General features: G+C 42.0%; 1 protein-coding gene across 9 annotated transcripts in view; it reads left to right on the top strand.

Annotated features, from left to right (window-relative positions):
* Nucleotides 1-6,974: 6,974 nt before the first annotated feature.
* The window catches only part of IL1RL2 (interleukin 1 receptor like 2), a 42,749-nt gene continuing 22,237 nt past the window's right edge, over nt 6,975-27,486 (top strand). For 4 of the 9 annotated variants that reach the window (XM_019826978.3, XM_019826977.3, XM_019826984.3 and 1 more), the window contains exons 1-5: nt 8,066-8,536; nt 9,835-10,069; nt 13,095-13,290; nt 21,449-21,608; nt 23,206-23,280. In XM_019826978.3, the coding sequence (XP_019682537.1) occupies nt 8,089-8,536; nt 9,835-10,069; nt 13,095-13,290; nt 21,449-21,608; nt 23,206-23,280 (1,114 nt within the window). In that variant the 5' untranslated portion in view covers nt 8,066-8,088. The other 5 variants (XM_019826983.3, XM_019826979.3, XM_023251556.2 and 2 more) reach the window with 5 other exon arrangements.

The following is a 27,486-nucleotide window of genomic DNA, read 5'->3' as shown; positions in this document are numbered from 1 at the left end:
CAGAATCTGAACCAGGCTCCAGGCTCTGAGCCATCAGCCCAGAGCCTGATGCGGGGCTCGAACTCATGGACTGTGAGATTGTGACCTGGCTGAAGTCGGACGCTTAACCGACTGCGCCACCCAGGCGCCCCCCAAGATACATTTTTTTAAAAATTTTGCCTTTTGTTCAATACATATAAAACAAACTTAGTTTTAATTTTTTGGATTTTTTATTTCAGAGAGTGGGGGGGAGAGAGCACATGGGGGAGAGAGAGAATCTCAAGCAGGCTCTACACTCAGCATGGAACGCAAGCTAGGGCTTGATCCACAACACTGGGATCATGACCTGAGCTGAAATCAAGAGACAGGGACTGAGCCACCCAGGCGCCCCCCAATTCATTTAGCCACAACATAGCTTTTTCAGATTATGAAGTTTTGGGTATGGAGGGAGAGGAGGGCATATTATCTTGGTGTTAACTTCTAAAAATGATAATTAACTTTTACTTAATCCAGTTTTAGCAAGTCAGGATCTGACTAGTTATTTTTAATGTACACTTGACCCCGGGACAACACAGGTTTGAACTGCTCATGGTTCCAGGGTCACCTGTAGTAGGTTTTCCAAATATTAATTGGGGGACTTATAAGTATCATATGGTTATAAAATCAGATCTCCTCAAGCTAGAGGAGATCTATTTGTCAGAAGAAAATCTTTTCACCTTTGAGATGAGAATCTGTTAGTGTGGTAAGTTGGGCTTGATGTGAAAGTCACAGAGGGGGTAGCAGGTGGGAAGAGAATGTTCTGGAGTTGGAATGGGGAAAGTTGTTCCTTTTTTACTTTTTTAGATGCACAAATGGATCAGGACAGTAGTCAAAATTCATAAAATACGAAAAATAGATTACACATAAAAATGTACATGGGGAGACAGGTGGGAGGGACCTCTTTTTGGTATGCCAACATTTATTTTACAACCAAAATATGACTTTGTGTGTGTGTGTGTTTATGCAAATATTAATTTTATGCAAATATTAGTTTTAGGGAGGAGAATTACAGGAAATAGAAGACACTATTTAAAGTGACTATTAGCCTTTCAAACAAAAACATGCTCATCTAAACACATGTTGGTCAGGTTTTGGCTGATTAAAGTACATAAACCCTGTGTGTTCACCTTAAATCTGCAGCCCAAATATTAACACTGTAGTCAGGAACATGTGTAGTTGCTAGACCAGTTGAGCCTGTCCCACTTGAATCTAGCCCCACAGGATACTGTTGAGACTCCTCCAGGCTTGTGCTGGGAGTTGGGAGATTAATTTGCTCAGAGTGAAAGTCAGCGAAACTTGTTTTTCTCAGAACCTTTGACCTGGAAGTGATCCCAAGTGTAGCTTAGTTCATACTTCTGGGTCTGAGATGAGCTGCAGGAATACCATTTCTCAAGGTTCCCTGGTTTTCCTTTCACTAAATATATCCTGAGAGAGAGAGAGAGAGACTCCTGGGACTTCTTTAGTGAGAGGGGATTGCATGTTTAACATCTTCCGTGGGAACCCCCTTCTGCTTCGCCCAAGTGGTTAATCCTGCCTGGCTGCCACTCCTGTTTCTCTCCTCTGCCATCTTACGTCACTCATCCTGCTTAGCCTGAGACACAGCTGCTCGGTCGCCTTCACAGCTGTGCACAGTGGCCATCCGTTTGAACACTACTGTTAAGAGGAAATGTACAATTCTGCCTTCTTCTGAGTTCTTATTTCTAAAACCTGGACCCCACGTCCTCCCTTAGATTCTCAAACATAGGGGAGATATTTTTGCTCTCAAGTTTACTTTTGGATTATTTTAAAGTGTTAATGATGTGCCTCATGTTATGCCAGACACTGGGAAAATTCTAAAGTCAGAAAACACTTAAACCTTGTCACAGAGAATAGTGTGAAAGGAGAAAGCACTTCGGGAAATGAATTCGTTATGGTAGAGGGTCTTAAATCCCTGACTAAAATATCTGCCTTTTTTGATTCGGAGTTGGTATAAGGGAGCTATTGGAGATTTTGGATGGCAGAACATAAGGCATAAATAAAGTTGGCCGGGGGTGGGCATAATGATGCAGCGGAATTAGGGAGTAAAAGTTTAGGGAGGCTGTTGGCAAGTGGGGACAGTAATGCCTCTATGAGTTGATTGTATGAGAACCACTTTTCTTAAATAAGTTTTAAAAAAAAACCAACCTTTTTGTATTATGGAAACAGTATTGGTTTGAGAGAATGCAGAAATTTCTAAACAATACAAGTAAGAAAAATTCACCCATTATCTTACAAACTTAAAAATTATTACTAACATTTTATTGTCTTTCTATTGATAAAGCTGGGATCATATAATATGAGCAGTTTAATACCCTTACTTAGTAAAAGCATTTGCCTATATTACTATTATTGGAAATGTGATTTCTGAGTGATGATTAAGCCTATCAGGTGAATGGTCCGTAATTTAGCTTTTCTGCTTTGATTGGATATTCCTTGATCTACTCCAGTAGCCTCCTACCTGGGGCCACGTTTCTCTACTTGCTACCTGATTCCTCATAACCAATTTTTCACGCCGTATCGAGAGTAAATTGCCTTTGATTTTATCTATTTATTTATTTATAATTTTTTTTTACATTTATTTATTTTTGAGAGACAGAGAGAGAGAGCGGGAGCAGGGGAGGGGCAGAGAGAGAGGGAGACACAGAATCTGAAGTAGACCCCAGCCTCCGAGCTGTCAGCACAGAGCCTGATGCGGGGCTCGAACCCACGAACTGTGAGATCATGACCTGAGCCGAAGTCAGATGCTCAACCGACTGAACCACCCAGGCGCCCTGATTTTTTTTTTTTAACTGAAGTATAACCTACATCTGGAAAGGAACACATACAGAAACAGGTCCATGAAGTTTCACAGACACGTTTTGTCCACACTGCCAGCATCCAAATCAAGAAAGGAAGGTGATCAGCATGGGAGCATCCCTGTTATGTGTCCCCCAAGATACTGACAGCCCCTGGCCCAAGGGAAATGGCCATTCTGACTTTTGACAGCAGAGATTAATTTTTCCTGTTTTTGAAATTTTGAAATTTATGTAAATGGAATCAAGTAGTATGATGTCTGTTTTAAAATCCATTTTCTTTTGCTTGACGTTATATGGACGTGAGCCTCATCTGTGAGATCTGTCCATATTGTTGCCTACACTTGGGCGTGGTTTTTATTCATGGCTCTATGGGATCCCATCGCATGAAATCAACCATACCTGTTTTATCTATGCGATTGTTGATGGGCATTTGGGTAATTTCTAGTTTTTTACAGTTATAAACACTACTGCTGTGAATATTCTAGCAAATGTCTCTTTTGTGAACATATGCATACATTTCGACTTGGTGTATCCCTCAGAGTGGATTTGCTGAGTTAGCTTCCGAAGATACTACCAAATAGTTTTCCCACATAGTCGTGCCAATTTGTGTTCCCACTAACAGTATATGATAGCTCCATTTGTCCCACATCCTTCTCAACACTTAGTATTAACAGTTTTTATAATTTTAGCCATTTTTATGAGTTTTTAATGCTCAATGTGACATTTGAAAATGCAAATAAGGTTCTATTTCTTTTCTGCTTTAAATCTTCGAATAGCTTTTCATTTTACCTAGAATCAAATCCAACCTTCTTTTTATTGCCTACGGGCCCCTTGGGTGGTCTAGCTCCAGCCTACTCTGTGACTTCTTTTATCCAGCATTTCTGCTTATTCACTCTGTTCAATTCACACTGGCCTGGCTTCCTTTATGCTATTTTGAAACACGCAAACTCTCTCCTCCTTCAGAAATTTTGTACTAGCTGTTCCTTCTAGAAGGAGAACTCTTTCCCCAGGTATCTATGAATGCTCAGTGAATGAGTGAATGAAGGGATCACCGAGCCTGGGGGAGGGGCAGGCCTAGGACCTCAGGAAACCCAAGCTGCTGCTTCTTCCCTCTCTGGAAGCTCATTTCATTCCAGCAACAAAAGCCTGGCGCAGAATTGCTGCTGTACGTTTCAAGTCTCCCAGAGACTACAGATGTGAGAACTGAAGAACCTGAAAGGCATGAAGATCGCGGTAGAACTTCCACCCCCGCCCTCCCAACCCCAGCCTAATCCTGCATTTCAGAGCATTTGACCATTACACGTGAACTTATCTCTGCTTCATCCTCACTGGGGAACTTGACGTGCGGGTTGGGTTCAGTGGGAAGTCATCGGATATTTAGCTAGAACAAATAAAAGCCACTGTGTATTGTATAAAACACACATTCGTGTATATGAATACACATCACAACCTCGTCTAAGGAGCAAATAGACTGAAGGTAAAAGTCAACCCGGCTGAACTCAGTGATGCCTCCATTACAAAGATTGCTGTTTTACACCTGCTCTCAGAATGATGTAAAGGATCTGTGGAGAAATGGTTTCACTTCATAAAAATAAATTAATGAATAAATAAACCATTGGAAAGAGGCCATTAACCATGGCTTGTGCCCAATGACATTAACTTCTGAGAATGTTGCCATTGCAAAAATATCTGCAATTAGGGAAGACTGACAGGGAGGAGTCAGTGGGAGAGTGAGAATAAACTCCAGGCTCATCAAGTATCTCTTGCTGTCCGGCACCCTGCAAGGAGAGTTTCACAAATGCCACCTCTGCAAAGTGGGTGTAATCATCCCTCTGTCATACATAAGGGCTGTTGCTGGGGTTTGAACTCCCTGGCAGGGAGAGGACAGTGAGGTACCTCTACGCCTCCCTTTGAAAGCAGCTACATGAGACATCAGAGGCAGAATTTAATGAGTTCTCTGTAGATCAATAAAACGAAGGCAAATAACCAGGTGGGTAAAAGGGCAAAGCACGTGAGAAAACATTTCCTAGGGGACATATAAATGGCCAATGCACATAGGCAACGATGTCCCATCTTACTAGGAATTCGAGAAATATAAAATAAAATCACAAGATAGCTTTTACATCACTAGACTTGCGATACTGGCAAAATGTAAAAGTCTGACATTATCAAATATTGCCAAGAACGTGAAGCAATGCAAACCTTATGCTCTAAAGGGTGCCTAATGTGGAGAAAATGAGGGATTTTCTTTTTTTTTTTTTAATTTTTTTTTCAACGTTTATTTATTTTTGGGACAGAGAGAGACAGAGCATGGAGCAGAGAGAGAGGGAGACACAGAATCGGAAACAGGCTCCAGGCTCTGAGCCATCAACCCAGAGCCCGACGCGGGGCTCGAACTCACGGACCGCGAGATCGTGACCTGGCTGAAGTCGGACGCTTAACCGACTGCGCCACCCAGGCGCCCCAATGAGGGATTTTCTAATATAGTCACAGATGCATCTACCCAGTGATGCCTCAATTTCACTCACTAGACAACCTCTCAAAAAAAGCCACACAAGAGAACATTACAGAAATGTCCACCACAGCACTATTTTTAAGAGCAAATATAAATTTGAAACAACCTGTATGTCTAAAGGAGAGGGATACATAAATTGGAGTACAGTCGAACAATGGAATATCATACAGTAGTGACCTTGAATGATCTAGAACTAGAACTACACTCTTCAAAATGTTTGCATTTATGTTGCTTAAGGAACACACACACACACACACACACACACACACACCGGAATGATAAGCACTAAACAGGATAGTGAGTTTGGGGGTGGGGGTGTGGGGGGAAGGTATACAGAAACTTGGTCATTGTGATTTGAGTCCGGGTCTTGCTTCCATGACGTACGATTTGTTTTGAATTCGTTAGCTGTTAACCATTGCATGTTGCACCTCTAAAAGGAGAATTTTTAATGTGAAAATCAGAGAAGAATAAAGTGAACTCAGGAAGTTCCCGCACAAAACAGCAATTTTCTCAGGGCCATCCTAAAGCAAGCCTGAGCTGAGCCACAGAGAACCTCCATAAATACATTGTTTAAATTCCTACCTCCCCTTTTCTCATTAGCAAACAATGCTCTCTGGTTTCTCCAATCTTTCAAGGTAATTAAGGGCCTGCCCTAGATGTTTTGGCTTTCTGTTGTTTTTAATTGCAACGTTTACATCCTCCTTAAAAACAGCATTTCCATCCTCCTGATAGGTTCTGCCTTCAGAGCCAAGTGGTTCCCCCTCCACCTATCAGGAAACACAGGCCTAGAAACCATCCTTGAAAGTGTAAAGTGGCTGGTCCAGAGCCTCATCAGAAAAAGGAAATAGCAGAAATGTCCCTTCGAGGCACTGCAGGGGTGGGGGTGGGGGGGCTGGGAAGGCACGTTGGAACTTCTAAGCTTTGGGGCAACTATACTGATTGGATTTGGCACTCGTGACTACTGTCCAGCTATTAAAAAAAGTAAGATACGACACAAATTTTTTTGTAAGGCAGAAGCTGAACAAGACAATAAGAGTTAAGAAAAAAATGGAAATAACTTTTAACACTGCTTACAACAATGGTTCTGTATGTATGTATGTCACTTGACAGTTTTTGTAGTAACACCTTTGTTTTGTTTTGGGTGGGTTCCTAGACCTTGCTAAATGTACATGTACTGAAGGACCTCATTTAATGCTGATGTTAGGGGAAAGGAATAAAGATCTCCATTTGCAGCTTACCAAAGGGGTCCTCCAAGTGTGAGAGGCCTAAGGGTTGCCAAGGTGTGTGAAATCAAAACTATTTTCATAATAGTATTCAGACCCTATTTATTGAAAGGGCGGGCCTACGCCCGCCGACTCCATCTTGTTCTGTGTCCTTCACCTTGACCACGCCTCCTCCCCTTGAGTAACCTCCCGCTCACCCTTTCAAACTTCCCGATCAAAACACGCCCGGCGACCTGCGAAACAGGACTCCGACCCTTCCCCAGCCAATCGGCTGAGGCCACAGCCATTACCTCACCAACTGCCCCTAGACCCCAATAAAATCTTTGTGCTTTTGAAACTTACTCTCTCTTTCCTGGTATCTCACCGCTGCATCGGTGCAGGTAGGGGATGGAGCTGGAGCTAGTTCGAATAAAGGCTCTTTGCTTTTGCATCGGACTCGGCTCCCTGGTGGTCTTTGGGGATCCCGAATTCTGGGCATAACATTTGTCTTTTTAATTCTCATTCTCTCCAGTCTTTTGCTTGAAAGTGGATTTTTTCAGAGGCTACCTGACATGTTACATCCTAAGAGGTTTGATGCCGAAGCAGCTGTGAGAATCCAGCTGTCTTCTGTTAAGTCAGACATCAAAGAGACTTGGGAACATTAAGCAGGGGTATGTAGTAGTATGTAGAACAGTATGACTTTCCTCAATAAATTTGTTCTGGAAAGTTCAGTTATTTTTCATAAGATGCATGACATTTATGTTAACACTTATTTAAAGTCTATTGTTTGTATTTAAAATAAACAAGAAAATAAGCGTTTTAAATGCTCTCCGTCTTAATTTCTGATATAGTAAATATTGACAGCAGTAACCCACAAAAACAAGCACTTTAGAATCCTCAATAATGTTTTAAGAGTATAGCAACTTGCAAACCCCTAGCCCCCAGCTCATCACAGAAAGCTGTGCTGGTAATGAAATTGCCGAACTCCTGTCCTGTTCCTGCAGCTGCCTCTGTCTCGCTCTCTCTAAAACCACAAAACCCGCCAGAGATAGCTTGGTCAGGAATCTGCTAAATGGAGATTACATTATGTATATGTATATATATTTCTTCTTCTTCTTCTTCTTCTTCTTCTTCTTCTTCTTTCTGAGTCCCAATGCCCTGCATGGATATCTCTGGGTGTCTCCTGAAGGCCAGGGCAACCTGTCCTGGTTGATATCATCTTTGGAAATTTCACACAGGAGCCGACTTTGTGCTCAGGTATTTTAGGATCACCCTGGGAGGTCTGCTTTACAGAAGTTAACAGCCTGACTGGGGCAGGGAAATGCTATTCCTCAGAAGCCATTTGGCACAGCTTCCACGTTGGGGTATTCTGTATAGACAAAGCAGGGCATGTAATAACTGCTCAGACGGGTCTGGAAAGGCAAGAGTTCCTTTATGGGGACGATTCGGAATAGATCTAAGCAGACATGACTGCCGGTGAAAGATTTGTCAGCCGCCAGAAAATCAGGTAACAACGCCTTTAAACCCACTTCTTCCTGTGATGGCACTATTCCTTCCTACGCTCCCCTTGGGGAAGGTAGGCCTGCCCTGCCCACGGTGGCAAGGAAGTAGCGCGGTATGGAAATGCCACGCCTGGGTTCAGTGCCCGTCTCCCATTCTCCTCTCTCCACGGGATCCTGCCTGCTCCCGCGGGTCTGGCCCGTGGACACCAGCCGCGAGTCTGCCGTTGAGCCAAGCGGGTGCGGCGCCGGCCGTCGGAAAGGTGTGGAGGGAAAGAGGTGGCTGGCTAACATGTGCGCGACCGAGAGGCCGGAGATCGGGACTCCCGCGAGGGCGGCCCCCGGCCCGCCGGGCGACCTTGGGGGAGCGGGCTCCGTCTCTGGGCGAAGGTGTGCAGTTCCCGCTACCTGCCGGTCCGGCGGCGCTCTGGCTTCCTCTCCCTTTTCCGGCGGCCCTTTGCCAGGTCGGCCTAAGCTGGCTTCTCCCAGGTGAGCTGGTGGTGAGGGCTCCGTTTGGACCGCCAGGCCCAGGCGGACCCCGAGGCTAAGGCGCGCAGGGGAGAGGCTACGCGGGACGCACAGGTGGGGAGCCCAGGTGGGTGGCGTGCCGCTCACCCGGCGCAGGGCGCACACCCGCCTCGCTGCGGGTTAGCAGAGGTCACGCCACCGCGGCCGCAGGAGGGGCCAGGGCGCACCCCGGAGCTGGGAACCTCCCTCCCTACGATGATCACTTCCCGGCACCGCGCCTCCCAGCTCCTCCCGCTGATCCCTCTCCAGCCTGCAGGATTCTGGAGGTGGGGCCGGGAGCGGGGAGTCTTTGGCGGCACGTCGGGTAAATGTGGGCACCCCGCGAAGACAGGTAGGCCTGGGCTAGGACCCCTGAGATTCGTGGTCGCCGTCCCCGCCGAACCTCATCTGCTCCCACCTTGTGTCTTCCTTGTCGCCCAACGGGGGGATGCTGGCCCTGTTGTTCTGCGGCGTGTCCATCGCGCTTCCACCCTTTGTCAGAGCAGGTACGTTGGGCCGTCCTGGGGTCTAGGCCACCCTCACCCACCTGCCTTCTTGCGGCTCTGTGGGAGCGCCTGTGCGGCCCATCTGGGGGCTCACAAGAGCCCCCAGCCTTTCTGCTACTTCCACCCCAGGGGACCAAGTGAAGTTAAAGCTGAGTGGGGAAACAGCAAGTTCCCAGCATCTGACGCTCAGCCCCAAATGTCCCCTTTGGGTTTTGAGGCACCTTTGGGAGGGGGAAGGTGGGTGGGGTGAGGAGGTGTGGGTAGGCAAATTTGGAAGTCTTGAGTCCAAAGGCTCAAAACCCAGCAGCAGAACAGACTTCTCCCAAGAAGACACACAGTGCAGTGCCATGCTACGCGGTTCAGTAGAAGCGAACTTTAACATGAGCAGATTTTTAAACAATCCTCTTTGGGATGAAATACTTGCACCTTTTATTCAAGACGGAGTGAAATAACTGGGTGGCAGAGCAGCACAAAGCAACAGGACAAGGGGGCTCAGAACAGGAACGTGTACTCAGGCAGATAAGGACTCAGGGTCTTAGGAAAGAAGGGACAGAACAAGATCATCCCAGACAGAGAGGATGAGTCAATGTCTTTTATGGACACATTTTTGTCCACAAATCAAATCAGCAGACCATTTTAGGGAACTCCCACGCTGAGAAAACTCTCCAATACAATTTCAAATTGGCTAGAAAATTGAAGAGGCATTTGTTAAAACTGATAATAAATAGCACCAGAGTTCTCTTTCATGATTCCCCCACCCCTTTCTTTCCCTAGATGCATGCAAGGATATTAGAATGTACAAGGAGACACCTTCCGCCGGCCAGCCTTTTGCTTTTAATTGTATAAACCTGTCACCAACGTCCGGGAAAGTACATGTAACATGGTATAAATATCCTGGCAAAAGCCCAATATCCACAAATGCACAGTCCAGAATTCACCAGGAGCAAAACTGGATTTTGTTTCTCCCCCTGACACAGGAGGACACCGGGATCTACCAATGTGTCATAAAGTAAGTTGCTCATTTAAAATAGAACTAAGTCCCTCTTTCTGTCTCTTTTTCACACACACACACACGTGTGTGTATAGTGTTATAACCATATATATATATATATATATATGGGGGCGCCTGGGTGGTGCAGTCGGTTAAGCGTCTGACTTCAGCCAGGTCACGATCTCGCGGTCCGGGAGTTCCAGCCCCGCGTCGGGCTCTGGGCTGATGGCTCGGAGCCTGGAGCCTGTTTCCGATTCTGTGTCTCCCTCTCTCTCTGCCCCTCCCCTGTTCATGCTCTGTCTCTCTCTGTCCCAAAAATAAATAAAAAACGTTGAAAAAAAATTTATATATATATGTACATATATATATATATATATATATAATTCTTTTAGGAAAATTCTTTATAAACTCTTAATAAACATAGAAAGCTCAGTGAGAGAATAAAATAGTTTTATAACAGTTTGTTACCAGACGGTTTCCAGTGAACACATTTTACACTTGATCTCAGCCAAAATGCCGAAAAGCGATCCAGTGAACACATTTTAAAACAGAACAGGTTTATAAATCAGTTGTTGGAACATGAAATGTGTCTTTTCCCATTGATCTGAGGCCACAGGCCAGACCAGCTTAAAAATCTGTTTCTCGCATTGTTATTGCTGCCTTCTTTCTTAGAATGCCAGAAGTTTTCGTGACAGGTGGCACAACCAGATGGGTCTAAACCTCCTTTGAGCACCTTTTTATAATGGCACCACAATAGGAATTTAACAGTGACTGACAGATATGTTTCAGGCCCTGTGCTAAGTAAGCCTCATGTTAGGATGTAATGTAAATGAGTGAGTGACCCAGGGCTCATGGCAGGGAGACAGTTGAGTCTGGTGGGGGCTGTGGGGAACCAGAAAGCATATGTCCCACCAAAGGCAGCAATCTCTACAACTCAAGCCCATTTTCTAAGTTTTCAGGGAACCTGGAAATTGTGTGTGTGTGTATGTGTGTGTGTGTGTGTGTGAGTTTTCAATAAGCTTTGTGAGTATGGCTTAAATAAAACACATTTGTGGACAAATTTTGCCCAACGGCCTCAATTTTGTTACCTTTCCTTACTGGCATGCATGTCTTTAACAAATGATTTGATCTCTCTGAGCCTTGATTTTCTTATCTGTAAAATGGAAGTAACGCCAGCCTGATAGGGTGGAAGGGACAATTAGCTGAGATTATATGTGAAATTGGTACTGGAGAAAGGTGATTGCGTTTGCCCAGTGGTACACAAGTGGGAGTGGCTGTGAGCCCCTGTTTCATGGCTCCTTTCCACAATTTCACTCACTGTTTAGATTAAGGTGCTGACAAGGTGTCTCGTGGAGGTCTCCTGTCCTGTTTCACTCTGGGTTATGACATAATAGAGCTGGAGATTGTGTGGCACACAAATTCATCTGGATGCCTGGGCTGGATTTAAAATACTTAAATCTGGTTGCTGTGAAACAGGGAAAGATCATCTTTCCTAGAAAGTAGACACAGATGCTGCTGTCATGGAAAAAAATAAGTGTGAATTCTCAAAAATCATTAACATACAGATATGAGACATAACTTAGTAAACTGTATATTTTTACACTGAAGTAATTTCAAATTCCTGCAAAGTTTGCAAGAATAGTATAAAGAACTCCCACCTATCCTTTATCTAGATTCCTCATTATTTTAACATTTGCCACATTTACCTTATAATTCTCTCTCCCTCTCTCTCTCTCTCTTTCTTGCTCTCTCTCCATATATGACTGATCCCTGAACAACATGGGTTTGAATTGCATAGGTCCACTTATACATGGATATTTTTTTTGATGAATATAGTACATTACTGTAAATGTATTTTCTCTTCCTTATTATTTCCTTAACATTTTCCCTCTAACTTTATTATTTTTTTCTTTTTTCATTTTAAAGAGAGAAAGAGAGAGCATGAGCAGGGGAGAGGGGCAGAGGGAGAGAGAGAAAATCCTAAGCAGTCTCCACACTCAACGTGGAGCTCAACGGGGAGCTTGATCTCACGACCTTGGGCTCATGACTTGAGCTGAAATCAAGAGTCAGTCGCTCACCTGACTGAGCCACCCAGGTGCCCCTCTAGCTTACTTCACTGTAAGAACACAATATATAATACACATAACATACAAAATATGTGTTAATCCATTGTTTATGTTATCAGTAAGGCTTCCAGTCAACAGTGGCTATTAGTAGTTCAGGTTTGGGGGAGTCAAAAGTTCTATGTGGATTTTCAACAGTGCACGGGGTCCAGTGCCCCTAACCCCCTTGTTGTTCAAGGGTCAGCTGTATATGTATATTACATGCAATATTTTTTTTCTAAGCCATTTCTTCTAAAACACTTGAGTTGTATGCATCGTGTTCCTTTAGCCTTGAGTAGTTCCATGTGTGTTTGCTGCCAAGAATATTTTCTTAGTTATCATATTCAGGAACCATCATGTAACATTTTTATCTAACTCCAAATTCACACTAGAATTTTGTCAATCATCTCGATTTTTCTTGACACATTTTGTTCCTTTCCTTTCTGGTAGAGCATCCAATCTGGGATCATGTATTGCATGGGACTGTCACGTATTTTCAGTCTCTTTTCATCTGGAACAGGTCCTCTGTGCTTCATGACATTGACATTTTTAAGGAGTACAATTATTTTATACACTATCCCTTCATTCGGGTTTGCCAGACATTTCTTCCTGAGTAGGATGAGGCTGAGCCTTCTTGGCTGGAATAGCATGTAGTCTGTACCCTCTTCAGACAACACACTCAGCAGCTCATGGTGTTCATTTGCCCCTTGGTGGTGGTAATCAGTTGGATCACGTGGTTAAGGTGTTGTCCAGGGTTTCCACAATATAAATATTTTTTTTCCTTTTTGTAAGTAATGATTTGTGAGATGCATCCCACCTCGTTTGAGGCAGAGGGCTTGCACAATATCTTGAAGATGATTTGGCAATCTGGAGATGAGTGGATTCATTTGATTTTGTGACTGTTGGAGTTTACGAGGTTTCAATTTGCCATTTTCTTACAGCTATACAAACACCTGTCACAGAATCCATGTAAACCTAACTGTGTTAAGAAAATATTGGTATTGTTTTTCTGGAAACAGTCAACTGATTTTATCAGATGAATACAAACAAATATTACATGCCGGAAAAGACGACAGTCTTACCTGTCATCTGAACTTCCCACAGAGTTGTGTTTTGGATTCAATAACGTGGTACAAGGTAAAAAAAATAATTTTCCTATGATATTTTTCTTCTTCTTTAAAACTTACTCACTTTGGGGGGCCTGGGTGGCTCAGTTGGTTAAGCATCCAACTTTAGCTCAGGTCATGATCTCACGGTTCATGAGTTCGAGACCCACGACGGGCTCTGTGCTGACAGCTCAGTCTAGAGTTGGCTTCAGACTCTGTGTCCCCTTCTTTCTCTGCCCCTTCCCTGTTCTCACTCTTTCTCTGTCTCAAAAATAAATAAGCATAAAACTTTTTTTAAACTTGTTTTTAGTTTAAGTTGTATCTTTTAAGGCAGAGTTGGTAAAGAGATTTGAGTACCTAGCTAATTGTTAGCTAATTGATATTGATAATTTTACCCAGCTGATTATTGATTTTAAAATTTATGGTTCTTATAACTTTGAAATATTTTATTCCTTGTATTCACCACCTCCCTGCTATTATATTTTTTGAGAACTATCCTTGGTTATTCTTTTATTCTAACAGATTAATAAATTTGAGTGGGTACTACATGCACATGATTCAATAATCACAAAGTATAAAAAGTCACCCCTGGAAAGTATCCTCTGCTCTCCTGAGCTGCATTTGCCCTGGGCCTGTCACACCTTTCCTAGCACGTGGCTACTTTTATTACTTTCTTCTATCCTTTGCATTATTTTTATATCATGCTATCCAAGCAAATAAAACTATATCTTTGTCCTTCACATTTTATGAAAACACGAAATCCTTGACTCACCTTTCTGCACCTTGTGGTTTCACCTTGGAGCATTCTCTTTTCTTGGCTGTCCCAGCAGATATTAATGTCTAAGACATAATCCTAGGCAGGGAGGAGAACAGGCTGGTTATTTAAGATAGGATTAGTTTTCCTGTCATTCTGCTTGTTAGCACCTGTCGGTACAGCCATCTGGGGCGTGATTTTTCTCTGTGGAAACCTTTTTATCACCTGATTCAATTTCATTAATGGAGAGAGGCTTATACCAATATCTCATTTCTTCCTGAAAGAGTTTTGGTAAGATTTCTTTTTTTGTAGGAAATTGCTCATTTCATTAAACATTTCAGATACTCTAGCATGCAACGGTTTATCATCTTTGCTCTTTTGATGTCTGTTTCTGCCAGAAGGTTCTTCTTTTAAAACCTGTTACAATGTATTTCTCTCTCACTGTCTCACTGGATTAGTCTCTCATAAGGGAGGTGTCAGTTTTATTACTTTTTTCCAAGGATCCAGTTTTGGCCTTGTTGATCCTATTACATGTTTTGTGTTCATTTACTTTGTTTCCATTTTCTGCTCTCACAAGGCAATGAATGGCCTTATCCCTGTGTTTGAAGGCACATTTGCCAGTGTGCAAGTTTTGTAGGCTACATTCTCATTAACCTTATAATTGTTAGATTGTAGGCTATGTATAAAGTATTCAATTTCATTGATGATGCCAAGTTCCTTGACAAAATTTTTTATCGGCTTATACTCACCCCCTGCAATATCCTGGACTCCTTAAAACCTTATCTAGGACTTTGTATTATAAGACTTATATATTTTTTTTATCAGCTTAATGGGTGTAAATGTTACTGTATTGTTGTTTTAGTTGCTTTTCCTTAATTATTAGTGTTAGTGAGATTGAACAACTTTTGCATACATTTACTGACCATTTTTGAATGCTCTGAACTGGTGACTCCTACCTTTTGCCCTATTTTTATTTTTTTCATTTTTCTTACCATTTTGTTACTGACTTACAAGAGACTTTATATATTTATATACTCTGGGTATCAATGTTTGGAATGTGTGAACAATTTCCATCGAGGTTCAGTGTATGTATAGAAAATACATGAAGCTTAAGGGGACAAGCTTGATGGATTATCAGAAAGTGAACATACCCTTTGGTTACCCCTTCCAGTGATCAAGGTCAAGAACTAAAACACCACCAGCACCTCAGAAGGCCCCCTTCTGCCATCTTCCAAAGAACTGTACTTCCCTAATCCCCTGACTTATAATAGCATAGATTAGTGTTGCCAGCTTATGAATTTCACTGAAATTGAATCATATTGTATGTAGTACATATAGGCACAAGCCTGGCTTGCTTGGCGCAATAGTAAACTTGTGAGAATCATCATTTGAAGTTGGGATTGACTCGGTCTTCTTTTAGGGCCATGCTTTTAGCGGTTTAACCAAACCGTGTGGTCATTTCGATCCCAGCTGAGGACTTAAGAGTTTGGCAGGACATCAGGCCCTGACTCTAGCTTTTGTCTCCTACACCTGTATCCGTCAAAGCACTGTCTTATCAGTCTACTGGCTGTCACCTTCAGGATAACTTGGGGGGTGGGGCACCCGGGTGGCTCAGTTGGTTGAGGTTGAGTGTCCAACTTCAGCTCAGGTGATGATCTCACGGTCTGTGAGTTCGAGCCCTACATCGGGCTCTGTGCTAACAGCTCAGAGCCTGGAGCCTGCTTAGGATTCTGTGGCTCCCTCTCTCTGCCCCTCCCCCACTCATGCTCTGTTTCTGTCTCAGAAATAAATAAATATTTAAAAGAAGTATTTGGGACAGTTAGTTCTAAACACCCAGTTTTCTTTTAATGAGAAGTTCTCTTTACAGACTTTATAGCTACTGCCTGTGCCTTCTCCACTTACAAGGCTAATACCTGGCCCTGAGGAAATGTTCAGTAAGTTTCTACTGAATAGGTGGATGGCTTCTGAGTTCTTTCTATCTCCAATATTTTTTGTTTATCTTATTAACTATTGGGCCAGTGGAAAAAAATTACGTGACAAGTATTCATTTAATATGTGTTGGGACATATAATAAACAGTTTGCATACTCTTTCTCATTATCCTCTTGTTAGCATTGGCTCTGACTACAGTTTAAAAACTAACAACAATCCTGTTCCAAGGGAGGCCTGGCTGGCTAAGTCAGTAGAACACGCAACTCTTGATCTCAGGGTCATGAGTTCCAGCCCATGTTGGGCATGGAGCCTACTTGGAAAAAAAAATTCCCTAACAGTATTCCTGTTTCACTTAGAGGGTACTGATTGCCAGGCCACCGTCCCGTCAGCCTCAGTTGGCTTGGACTGTGGCATTACCCACTTTCCGAGTCCAACTTTGGCCTTCTCAGGATACGGGGTCACACGTTCTTCTCCATGGCTTCTTGTAGACTCCTCCTCCAGCATTCTGTCTCCCACCTTGCAGCCTTGTAACAATTACCTCTTGGCACCAGCATTATGCCCCTTTAGAGTCTTATCAGTAGAACTCTTCTCGAAATTTTTTCCTCTCGGCCTGGGCCTGTTGTGGTCATAGATTGGAAAGCACTTGACATTTGTAGAGAGGTAGGTTTTTAGAATCAACTTTGTCACTACCTCAGTGTTAAGAGGATGGGTTTTTTTTTTTAAAGCACTTGGCTCGGACTTATCTTCTACTCCCTGAATCAGATTATCCATGGGTGAGGTTCAGGCATCTTTATTTTTAAATTATCTGCTCAGCCTGAGCAGATAGGAGGCTAGGAGTCGAGCAATATGAAGAGGAGGGATTGTTCTGAAACTGTTCCCACCAGCAACCTCAGTTATGGCTCTGTTTTTGCTACTCTCCAGTTCAGACCTTGAGTTACTTTTGGGCCTGTGTTTTCTTCTGTCAAATGAGAACGTTGAAATCAATTCTCCAAGCACTTAGAGCCTATTATCTGCCTGGGGCCATACCAGGAAATGCTTTGTGTAGGAGGTGAGCATTGCACTGTGTAAAGAATAAATAGCAATGAAGCTGGTGGGGAAGGGGGCGTGGGGGGCGAAAATGATGACAATTAGAAAAAACCCTAGCAGGTGCAAAGGGATCAGGTAAGAAAGAGAATGGTGTTTGGGGGCATTAGTTAGAGTCTGAGGTCCATGTCCGAGTGGGGTAAGGTGATGCTAGGAAGTAGAAGATCTTGTTTGCTAACCAGCACATAGCCTTTCCCCCACTTAAAGTATGTTAACGGCCAATCACCCTATTAGGAGAATGACATACTCCACTTCTTTACGCGTTAGTAAAGTCCTCGTGGAGGCACTGCAGGGAATAAATTGGAAGGGCTTGCGGATGGTGGCGTGTGGATCATTGACGCTATTTCAGAAATTCAGTGATTAAACGAGGACCATTGAGGAGAGTGTATAAGATAGAACTGACAGAATGAGGGGAAAGGAGAGGAGAGTAAGTGGAGGGAACTCATTCCCAGTGGCTCCTCTTTTCTCCATTAGTTGGAGGGAGATGTTAGGTGAAAATTTAGAAAGAACAGTGTAGGTGAGTAGGTGAATGAGGGAGTCGAAGGCAAAGAATTTCTAAGGTGAAGACCATGAATTAGTAGTGATGCCGACTCATGTTGATGTGATTTTCTCTCATAATGTTCATCGGGTTGTAGGCATGTAGGAGAGGGACAATGGGACCAACCCAGGATGGGGTTTTGTAGGCTGAATATGCTTCAAGGATAAAGGGCGACAGTGTGGAGGAATTGAAAGGGGGTCAGTAAAGTGACGGCCACATGATGGGAAAGGAAATGATACCTGAAGGAAAGTGGTAATTAATACCAAATGGAGGGGTCAAGAAGACTGCTTCCAGCGAAGACAGAAAAATGGGTGTGATGGATAGAAATTTCAGGTAGAAGACTATAATGAACATGGTGGATAGATGTTCACTGTCCATGGTGAGCCTCTTTAAACACTAGAAAGGCTATAAAGCTAAAAAGAAACAAACGAACAAACAAACAAACAACCAAAGCAACCAAATACACACCCTACAGTTTTCCAGGGTTTCCTGCAGCTAATGTTCTGGATGTGACTAAGCTTCTTCAGCTGGCTTCCCTGAAGGGCTGAAATGAGAAATTGTCTAGATTGTCCTGCTTTTTCTGCTGGACAGCATGGACATGGGGATGTTTCTGCAGCGGTGTTCCAGGGCCCAGACCTCGGCTTTGTGGGAGCTGAGAAGCAGTGCATAGGCCTTCTGATGATGTATTTGTTGGTGTGACTTTACTAGATGTGGCATGACTTCGCATGCTAGAGTTGCGTCGTGGCAACTCCTGGTGTCTGACTTTCAGATGGGGTGTTTCAAAGTCTTGACTCCCACCTCACAGTTATGTCAGAGGTAGCAGGGATCCTGTGAGCTAGTTCACCAGCATGGTCTGGTTTAGATCTCACTGCCTGAGTGCTTCTTAAAATTTTGTAAGCGCCTAATACCTGTGTTAAATCCTTTTCCCCCTAAAATAGCTGGGACGCTTTTTGCTTTATGCAACTAAAACCCGTCCAAGAGATAAGGCCTCACAGATTTGTTTTGAAGAGTGAACGAAATCATCTATCTGGTAAGCCCTTAGTTCAGTGTAGGTACATAGCAATTATTTAATAAATAAATATCACATGCTATTATTTTGTTAAAATAAAGGAATGAAAGAGATGGAAAAATAAAAAAATGATAATCAGAATGGTATATTTGTTTTGAGGAATTTAGAAACATAGTGGTTCTGGATAATGACAAAGCCCAGCTTGTGGCTGGGATAATGGAAGACCAAGAGGAATAGAGATGGTCCTTGAAATTGAAGGGTTATGGAGGAGAAGGTTCGGGTATTAACATATCCATTCTTGGGGCACCTGGCTGGCTCAGTTGGTTAAGCGTCTGACTTTGGCTCAGGTCACGATCTCGCGGTTCGTGAGTTTGAGCCCTGCATTGGACTCTGTGCTGACAGCTCAGGGCCTGGAGCCTGCTTCAGATTCTGTGTTTCCCTCTCTGCTCCTCCTCCACTTTCACTCTCTCTCTTTCTCTCTCTCTCAAAAATAGACATAAAAAAATTAAAAAAATAAAATATGCATTCTCATGGACAATGAAGTATTCACATTGGAAAAGCAGTAATGTCTCCATTTTTTTTTTTCAATTCCAAACTACTTCTTAATACAATGATTTCTGCTCCACTATTAGGCTGTATCTGTACTTCCTGAGATCATTCTCAAAGGTAAATATGATCGTCTCATTCCCTTGCTGGAAAAGCTGCAATGTTCATTCCATTTTCATGGTTTTCTATGATTGGGCTCCTGGGTGCCTGACCAGTTCTACCTCTGTCACTCTCCTGTAGGTTCTGCATCTTAGCCAGACACTCTGGGCCATTCTATTCCTCCAACCACTGTACATGCTGGGCTCAAAGTGTTCTTCTTGGCGCTTGGGAGACAAAATACATTCAAATGTTGCCTGCTCTCATTACTAATATTTTAAGTTTAGATCTTGTCAGTGAGATGTCACTTACAGATTTTTAAGTAACCGTCAAGGCCTTCTGAGAATTTAAACTCTACAACGATGCCCTAGTGGACTGTGGTAGAAGCAGTCCCAGTTACTGTAAAGGGACAGGAGCTATCAAGATTGCTTCTTAAATTATCAAGATTGGATTTCCATATGATTAACTATTTGTACATCTTAAAAGAAAGGACGAGTCGATCAGAAAGGGACTGGTCAATGACGGAAATGTAGAAAGGGATATACAGATCCACATATTCTGGGCCTGCAGAGATTGCCCCTATCGAAGCCCTATCCAGGGAAGAAGGTTTTCATAGTCCAAGGACTCAATGCTTTTTGTTTGTCCCTACTCCAAAGAAGGTGGCATCACATTATGGGATCTGATGCCTTCACCCATCTGACCCTTACTAATAATTCCCATTCTGTTTGTTAAGTAACTATCCAATTATAATTGGGTTTCCCATATGGGGAATAAGGTAAAACTTTTATAAATTCACATGATAAATAAACAAATGCTCGTTCTGGAGTTATTGAGTTTTAGCTTCCAAGGTGGATCCATTCACACTGTTCCCATGAAGAATGGAGTCTGCTCCTGAGCTAGCTACAGCTGACTCCGTGAGAAGAGAGCTCCAAACGCAGGCAATTAAATCTTTATCAGGGTAACCCCTGAAAATTTGTCCTCTATATTACATGGTTGTGAGCTTTCTGAAGACAGGGACTGCATCTTATTCCTGCATGACACGACCTCTCACAGACTAACAAAGAGCAGGAACTTGAATGCTTTAATGAATAAATGGGCTCAATAATTCAAGAAGTTACTCTGTTGAGTGGCACTTCCCAAAGAAAGGGGCAAAGTTTTGAGGAAATGTTCAGAAGGGGGTCTGTGAGATGGAAGAAGTGGCAGTTAGCATGAGAATGTGAGCTTCTGACAGACAGATGGAGGTTGAGGCCTGCCCTGTGGGTGGTTGCCAAGGATGACAAGCAAGGCATTCCTGAGACCAACCAGACCTCAAGCTGGTTTGGCGTGAGGTTGTTCTTGTCGATGCAGTGGCAGCGTGGGCGATGTAACAAGTTATGTGACATCTGCCCATAAGCCTAGCCATCATACTTTGACTATTGCTCAGACCACCAAGCAGAGTGTTCTTGAAGAGTTATTTTGGACCTCTGTAAAGTCCAACCCCCGACAAGTTGAGAAGGTGTATTTGGGCCTGGAACACAGTGGAAGCAGTCATTAATCACCTGGGCTTGCAGTTTTAGCAAAGGGTCATGGTGCCATGAGATGGTGGTCCACTGGGAGATATGGTCCCCTGTGGATGGAAGGCATTCCTGCCTGTTCACATCCTCCTACCCTATTCCTCTGAGGACCCTACACAATCCTCCTCCATATAGTCTTCCTTCTAGCCCACTTAGGCCTCTCTCTTCTCAACCTCTGTTAGACTTAATATTTACAGCACTCACTGTAGCTTGTAACATTTTCTTTGTCAGATCTTCTGTAGATATTTATCCATCTTTCTATCTATCTACAGATATAGATGGATATGGATGGATAGATAGTAGATAGATAGATAGATAATCATCTTCAGTTAGATTATACATTACCCATGGTCTAGGGATCACATGTTTCTTTCATCTCCCCACAGTTCATAGGAGGTGCTAACTAGGAATGTAACTAATGCACCAAAATACTCTTCGAATTAAAATGTATATGTATAAGGGCTCCCGGGTGGCTTAGTCAGTTGAGCGTCCGTATCTTGGTTTTGCTTCAGGTTGTGATCCCAGGGTCATGGGAATCGAGCCCCACATCAGGTTCTGCACTGAGCGCAGAGCCTGCTTGGGATTCTCTCTGTCCCTCTCCCCTCCTTGCACTCATTCTCTCTCTCAAATAAGTAAATAAGTAAATAAAATATATATGTATATATATTTTTGTATTTAGGACTGTAAAGAGATTAAAGGAGGACGGTTTACTCGTTGGAGAATTAAGCTCTCAGTGAGCAACGTTTCAGCAGAGGACGGAGGGGACTACGCGTGTCAAGCCCAACTGACACACACAGGGAAGCGGTACACTATTTTAAACAGCATCACTGTGAATATCAGTAAATATGCTCATATCCATTGCCTTGGCTTCCTCTCGGCTCTGCGTGAGATGGCTGGCTTTGGGAAGCAGTGATTCTCAATCTTGATTTTCTTGAGGGTTAGCAAACTCTCAAAGTTGCCATTGTTAGAATCAGAGGGGAGAAAGAGGGGGTGGTCAAAGGGCAGGAGGAGTTCAGTTTCTCATCTGGGAAAACAGAATGCTCAACACGCTTGGTGTGAAAATGAAATGAGAGCACGTATGTAAAGCAGGTACTGGGGCACCTGGTAAAGTATAGGTATTCAGGACATGGTAGATATTATCGTTACTCAGCCATCACTACTGTGACTACTTTGCTGGGCCACTCCAGCTTTGGCCTCCCCTGCCCATGCATGCAGAGTTCAAGGTCTCTGGACTTGATGCTCATGGGGCATCAGTTCTCAACCCAGAGCAGCCAGTTGGCTTGAACATATGACCTGGAGACCTGAAAGCAGAATATTTGGGGTTGAAGAAACCCTAAAGATAATTCAGCTTAAGCCGTTAATTTTATAGAGACCCAGGAGGAGTAACTTATGAAACTTACAGAGCTGGTTGGTGACAGAAACAGGTCTAGGACTAAGGCTTTCAGTGGCCAGATGAGCATTCCTTCTTTTCAACACCTTCATCAAGGAGTTCTTGCTATTGCCTTTTGCTCTCTTGTCAGGAGATAGTTGTTTTCTATGTTTATTTATCTAAATGGGAAGAACTGAAGACTGAATATTTCTTTGATTTGGACCATTATATCTGTCACTAATTTCTATCAGACTTCAAAACGCTGGGTGGTACCTAGCAATTTCTTAATGGTGTGGTTCTCTTAGGCACGTATTTAGCATGGATGGCTTCCTGCTTCCCACCTAGAACCCTTTAATTAAGAAAAATAATTGTATTACATTTGATGATTTTTATGCTTTTGGGTTTTACGTCACCTGTTATCTCTCCAAAGGTAGGCGAAAGTTGTCTTGCTCAATCCCCCACACCTAGCCCAGTGCCTGGCCTAGACTAGGCACAGACCTATTTATTAACAGCATGATTGGCAACTGTCATGCTTCAGTTTTACATGGGTAGCCAAGGGATTCTTTGAAACACAACATTTCAAAGGTGAAATGAAGACTACTCAAGAGGTCATTGAGCTCAATAGTCTATATTTCGTGCCATCACAACAAACACCTAATTATGATCTATTATATCTCCCAAATTGTTAGAACCTGATCATTAACAAATTAAAAAAAAAACATAAACCCATTGTTTCTTCTGTTGAGAAGCTCTCAACCTGGTGGCAGTGGAGATGGAGATGTAAATGAATCATTTTAACATTACGTGATAAGGATAGAGTTATAGATAGTGTCTGAGGAACAGTAAAAGAATCAGAAGTAGCCACGAGACTAATTCAGTTATTTCTGGTTTCAAAATAGGTATTTATGGGGTGGCATTTCATCATGCCATGAGCTTTGTGTTTTCCTTGACTAGTATTAACTGAAGATCTGCTTAGTACTGTGTTTTCTTTACACTAGCATTGGATAAGTAGTTGGGAAGGTATCATACATGATTCTAATGCAATTTACGTGGGTTTGATTTCTTAGCAGAAACACATGGATATGCAGGAAGAATTCCTAAAATCATTTATCCAAAAAACAATTCAATTGAAGTACAACCTGGTGAGTAAAATTATTGAGGCCATTGAAATCACTAAGGGGAGATTAATATACATGTTTAATATAAAACCAATTAAATTTCATTGACGGTCCTGAAATTTGACAAGGCATTTGTTAAAAATTCATGTCAAAAAATCTTGGAAGATGTTAGCAGGAAAACAATTGAATAGAAGAAATAAAGAGCAAGAAAGAGAAGAAATAGAGATCTTTTCTAGTAAATATTAAAGTATGTTTAATTATAAAGCTATAATAAATAGATACTGATACTTGTATGCAAACACAAAGATTAAATAACATAACAGAAAACAATAAGCATATGTTGGAATACACAGAAATTTAGTAAAGGAGATATGTAGAGAAAGAGATACAGTGTATGTGCAATATGAGTAAAACTTGTTAAATGTGAAGAATATGTAGTTCATTCTTTATCTCATATCAGACACGAAAATGCATTTTGATGAATTAAAGAACTACATATAAAAATAAATTCTCAAAAGTACCATTGAAAATAAAGATAGGGGCGCCTGAGTGGCTCAGTCAGTTAACCGTCCGACTTCGGCTCAGGTCATGATCTCGTGGTCCGTGAGTTTGAGCCCTGCGTCTGTGCTGACAGCTCAGAGCCTGGAGATTCTGAAGGCCTGGAGCCTTCATATTCTGTGTCTCCCTCTCTTTATGCCTCTCCCGCATTCATGCTCTGTCTCTCTTTGTCTCAAAAATAAGTAAACATTAAAAAAAAAAAGAACATAAAGATAAATCAGGGCACCTGGGTGGCTCAGTTGGTTGAGTGTCCAACTCTTGGTTTCAGCTCAGGTTATGGTTCCAGGGTCATGAGATCGAGCCCCAAATCAGGCTCCGTGCTGAGCATAGAGCCTGCTCTGGATTCTCTTTGCCCCTCTCCTGCTCACAAGCACTTACTGTCTCTCAAATAAAATAATAATGATAATAACAAAAGATAAATTTATGTCCAACCCCAGAAGGATGCACTTTCTACACATAGAAACAGTGGAAGAAATCACAGAAGATTAAAAATTAGACTATCATAAAAAATTTAAATGTATGTATATGTAAAAAATGGTAAAATCAAAATGTGAAAGACAAACTAAGAATGTTTTGAGCAGAGATATTAAAAAACAGCTAATATAATTTCTATAGAAAATTCCAAGAAATCAAAGAATATGAATAATCCAAATGGGGCAAATGAATAATTCACAGAAGAATAAAAGACTAAGAAAATATGAAAATATATTCACCTGCAATAAAAAATATACACAAAAACAATGATATCTATCCATGAAATTGGTAAGGATTAAAACATATATAATACCAAATATTAGCAAGGATACTATGGGGGGTGTTCTAATACATGACCAGCCATGAATATGAGCAATCATTTAAAAATGTTTAGGTTTAAAACTCTCCAAAGGTTTCCCATCTCAGACTAAAATTCAAAATCCTTGCATTCCCAGCGGGGCCCTCCACGGTCGACTTCCCCTTGTTAGCACCTCACATGTGCTTGGACCTCATTTATTGCAGCTCTCCATTCAGTCCTTCTGTTTCGATCACACTGGTATACCTGCTGTTCCTTGAACAATCAAGCACACTTCTACCTCAGGGACTTTGCACTTGCTGTTTCCTCTACTTGAAACGCTCTTCCACACACATCCCCATGGTCTGTTTCTTCACTTCCATCGGGTCTCCACTGAATGTCATCTCACCTGACCACCGTGTTGAAATAGCACACCTCACTCACCATCATGCTCTAGCCCTTGAGCTTTCTGTATGTTTTCATAAAGTACTTATCACTACCTCACATATTTTGAACCTGTCTTGTTATCTCTAATTCTATTTGAATCTATGCTTCTTAGGAGAAAGCTTTGCATCTGGTTTGTTCCCTCCAATATCATCAGCGCTCAGAACAATTTCTAGAACACAGAAGGTGCTTATAGCGTCTGGGTGGCTCCATCGATTAGGCACCTGACTCCTGATTTCAGCTCAGGTCATGATCTCACAGTTTGTGAGATCGAGCCCCGTGTTGGGGTCTGTGCTGACAGTGTGGAGCCTGCCTGGGATTCTCTCCCTCTCTGCCTCCCTCCTACTTGCTCTCTCTCTGTCTCTTCCTTGAAATAAATAAATAAACATTTTTTAAAAAAGATGATGCTCAAGAAATAGTTGCTAAATAGATAAATAAGTCAATGGACTGGTATAAACTCTGCAGAGGGAAATTCTAATATGTATTCAGACCCTTCACAAATATGTATAACTTTTGACTCAGTAAATTCTAGATCGTAGACCACATACAGCAGACACAGATCCCCAGGGTCCCAGATACACACACACACACACACACACACACACACATATATGTATGTATATATGTATCTATATGTATGTATATATGTGTGTGTGTGTATATCTTAAAAATTAGACTATCATAAAAAATTAAGTGTATGTATATGTGAAAAATGGTAAAATCAAAATGTGAATGACAAACTAAGAGAGAATGTTTGGAACAGAGCCATTAAAAAACAGGTAGTATAATTTCTATGGAAAATACCAACAAATCAAGGAATGAGAATAATCCAAATGGGGCAAATGAATAATCCACAGAAGAAAAAAAAAGACTAAGAAAATATGAAAATATACTCATCTGCAATAAAAAACATCCACCAAAACAATGATATATATATATACATTGTGCTTACTATGTTCAAGGAAGGAAAAGACATGATTGAAATTTTCAAAAGACAATTGAAAACTTTTAAAAAGAGTAGCGTATCAGATTTGAAAAAAAACGAACGAAACATCAGGACTGACAAAGACAACACCAAAACAAAAAATTCAATAGAGAGTTTAGTAGCCTATGAGACATTTGAAAAAAAGAACTACTGAACTAAAATATAGGCCAGGAGAAAATGTCCAGGATTAAGCACAGAGACAAAAGAATAAGAAATGTAGAGGTTAGAGGAAGAGGATCTGCAGAGCTAACCTGTATGTAACTACAGTCCTAGAAGAAAGAGAAAAGAGAAAAATGAGAGCAGAGGCAATATTATTTATCAACATTTATTTATTTTTGGGACAGAGAGAGACAGAGCATGAACGGGGGAGGGGCAGAGAGAGAGGGAGACACAGAATCAGAAACAGGCTCCAGGCTCTGAGCCATCAGCCCAGAGCCCGACGCGGGGCTCGAACTCATGGACCGCGAGATGGTGACCTGGCTGAAGTCGGACGCTTAACCGACTGCGCCACCCAGGCGCCCCATGAGGCAATATTATTTAAATGATAATCTGAGAATGTTCCAAACTGATAGACACATCAATTAAAAGACCCTGGGAGCAAGGAGACTCAGCAGGATAAATGAAACCAAACCTGCACCTTAAAATACCACAGTGCAACTGCAGAAAACCAAAAACAAAGGAAAAGTATCTTAAAAGTTAGGGAAAAAAGAAAAAAAAAAGACACGCTCTGTGTGCAGCAGTAAAACCACTGTTTGAAACTTCAATGGAAATAACAGAGGTTGTATGCTGAAAAAAAAAGGCTGCTAATTTTATAATCAGTGAAAATACAGCAAACTAAAAATGACAAACTTTGCCAAGCACAGTCTTAAAAGGCACTACGGCAATGCTCTTTAAGCAGAAGGAAATGTTTCCAGATTGTGAATCAGCTATGTAGGAGGGAATGAAAGAGCAATGTTGATGTAAATATGTGAGCAGATCTAAGTGAATCTTGACTGCATAAGGCAGTAATAATGACGATTGTTCATGGAATTTAAAATATACATGACGTTAGAATTCCCAACAGCATTTGCCTGTATGCTAGGAGAAGGTCAAATGTAATTACATTCTAAGACTTTACATTCTCTTAGAAGAGAGTGGAGATATCAGTAATATCAGACTTTGATAAGTTTGAGGATCTATGTTTTAATATTTAGGGCAACCCTAAGATAATAATAATTTTTAAAATATAGGGTTATATGGGGTAATAATCAAGAGCAAGGTAAGAAGCGATCCAAAAGGAATCAAAAGAAAGCAAGGAGGAAAAGACAGATAGAGGACAGATGCTACAAATAAAATATCTATATAAGTTAGTCGATTTAAACACACATATATCACCAATTATATGATGGACTAAATGCTCCAAATTAAGATTGTCACACTGGGTTTGAACAAGAAATTAAAACTCTGGACTGTCTACAAGATGCTGGAAAAGACT

This window comes from Felis catus, chromosome A3 (assembly GCF_018350175.1).
Source record: "Felis catus isolate Fca126 chromosome A3, F.catus_Fca126_mat1.0, whole genome shotgun sequence".
Taxonomy (NCBI): Eukaryota; Metazoa; Chordata; class Mammalia; order Carnivora; family Felidae; genus Felis; species Felis catus.
Note: the sequence above shows the minus strand (reverse complement) of the source record. Positions and strands in the feature narration are given on the sequence as shown.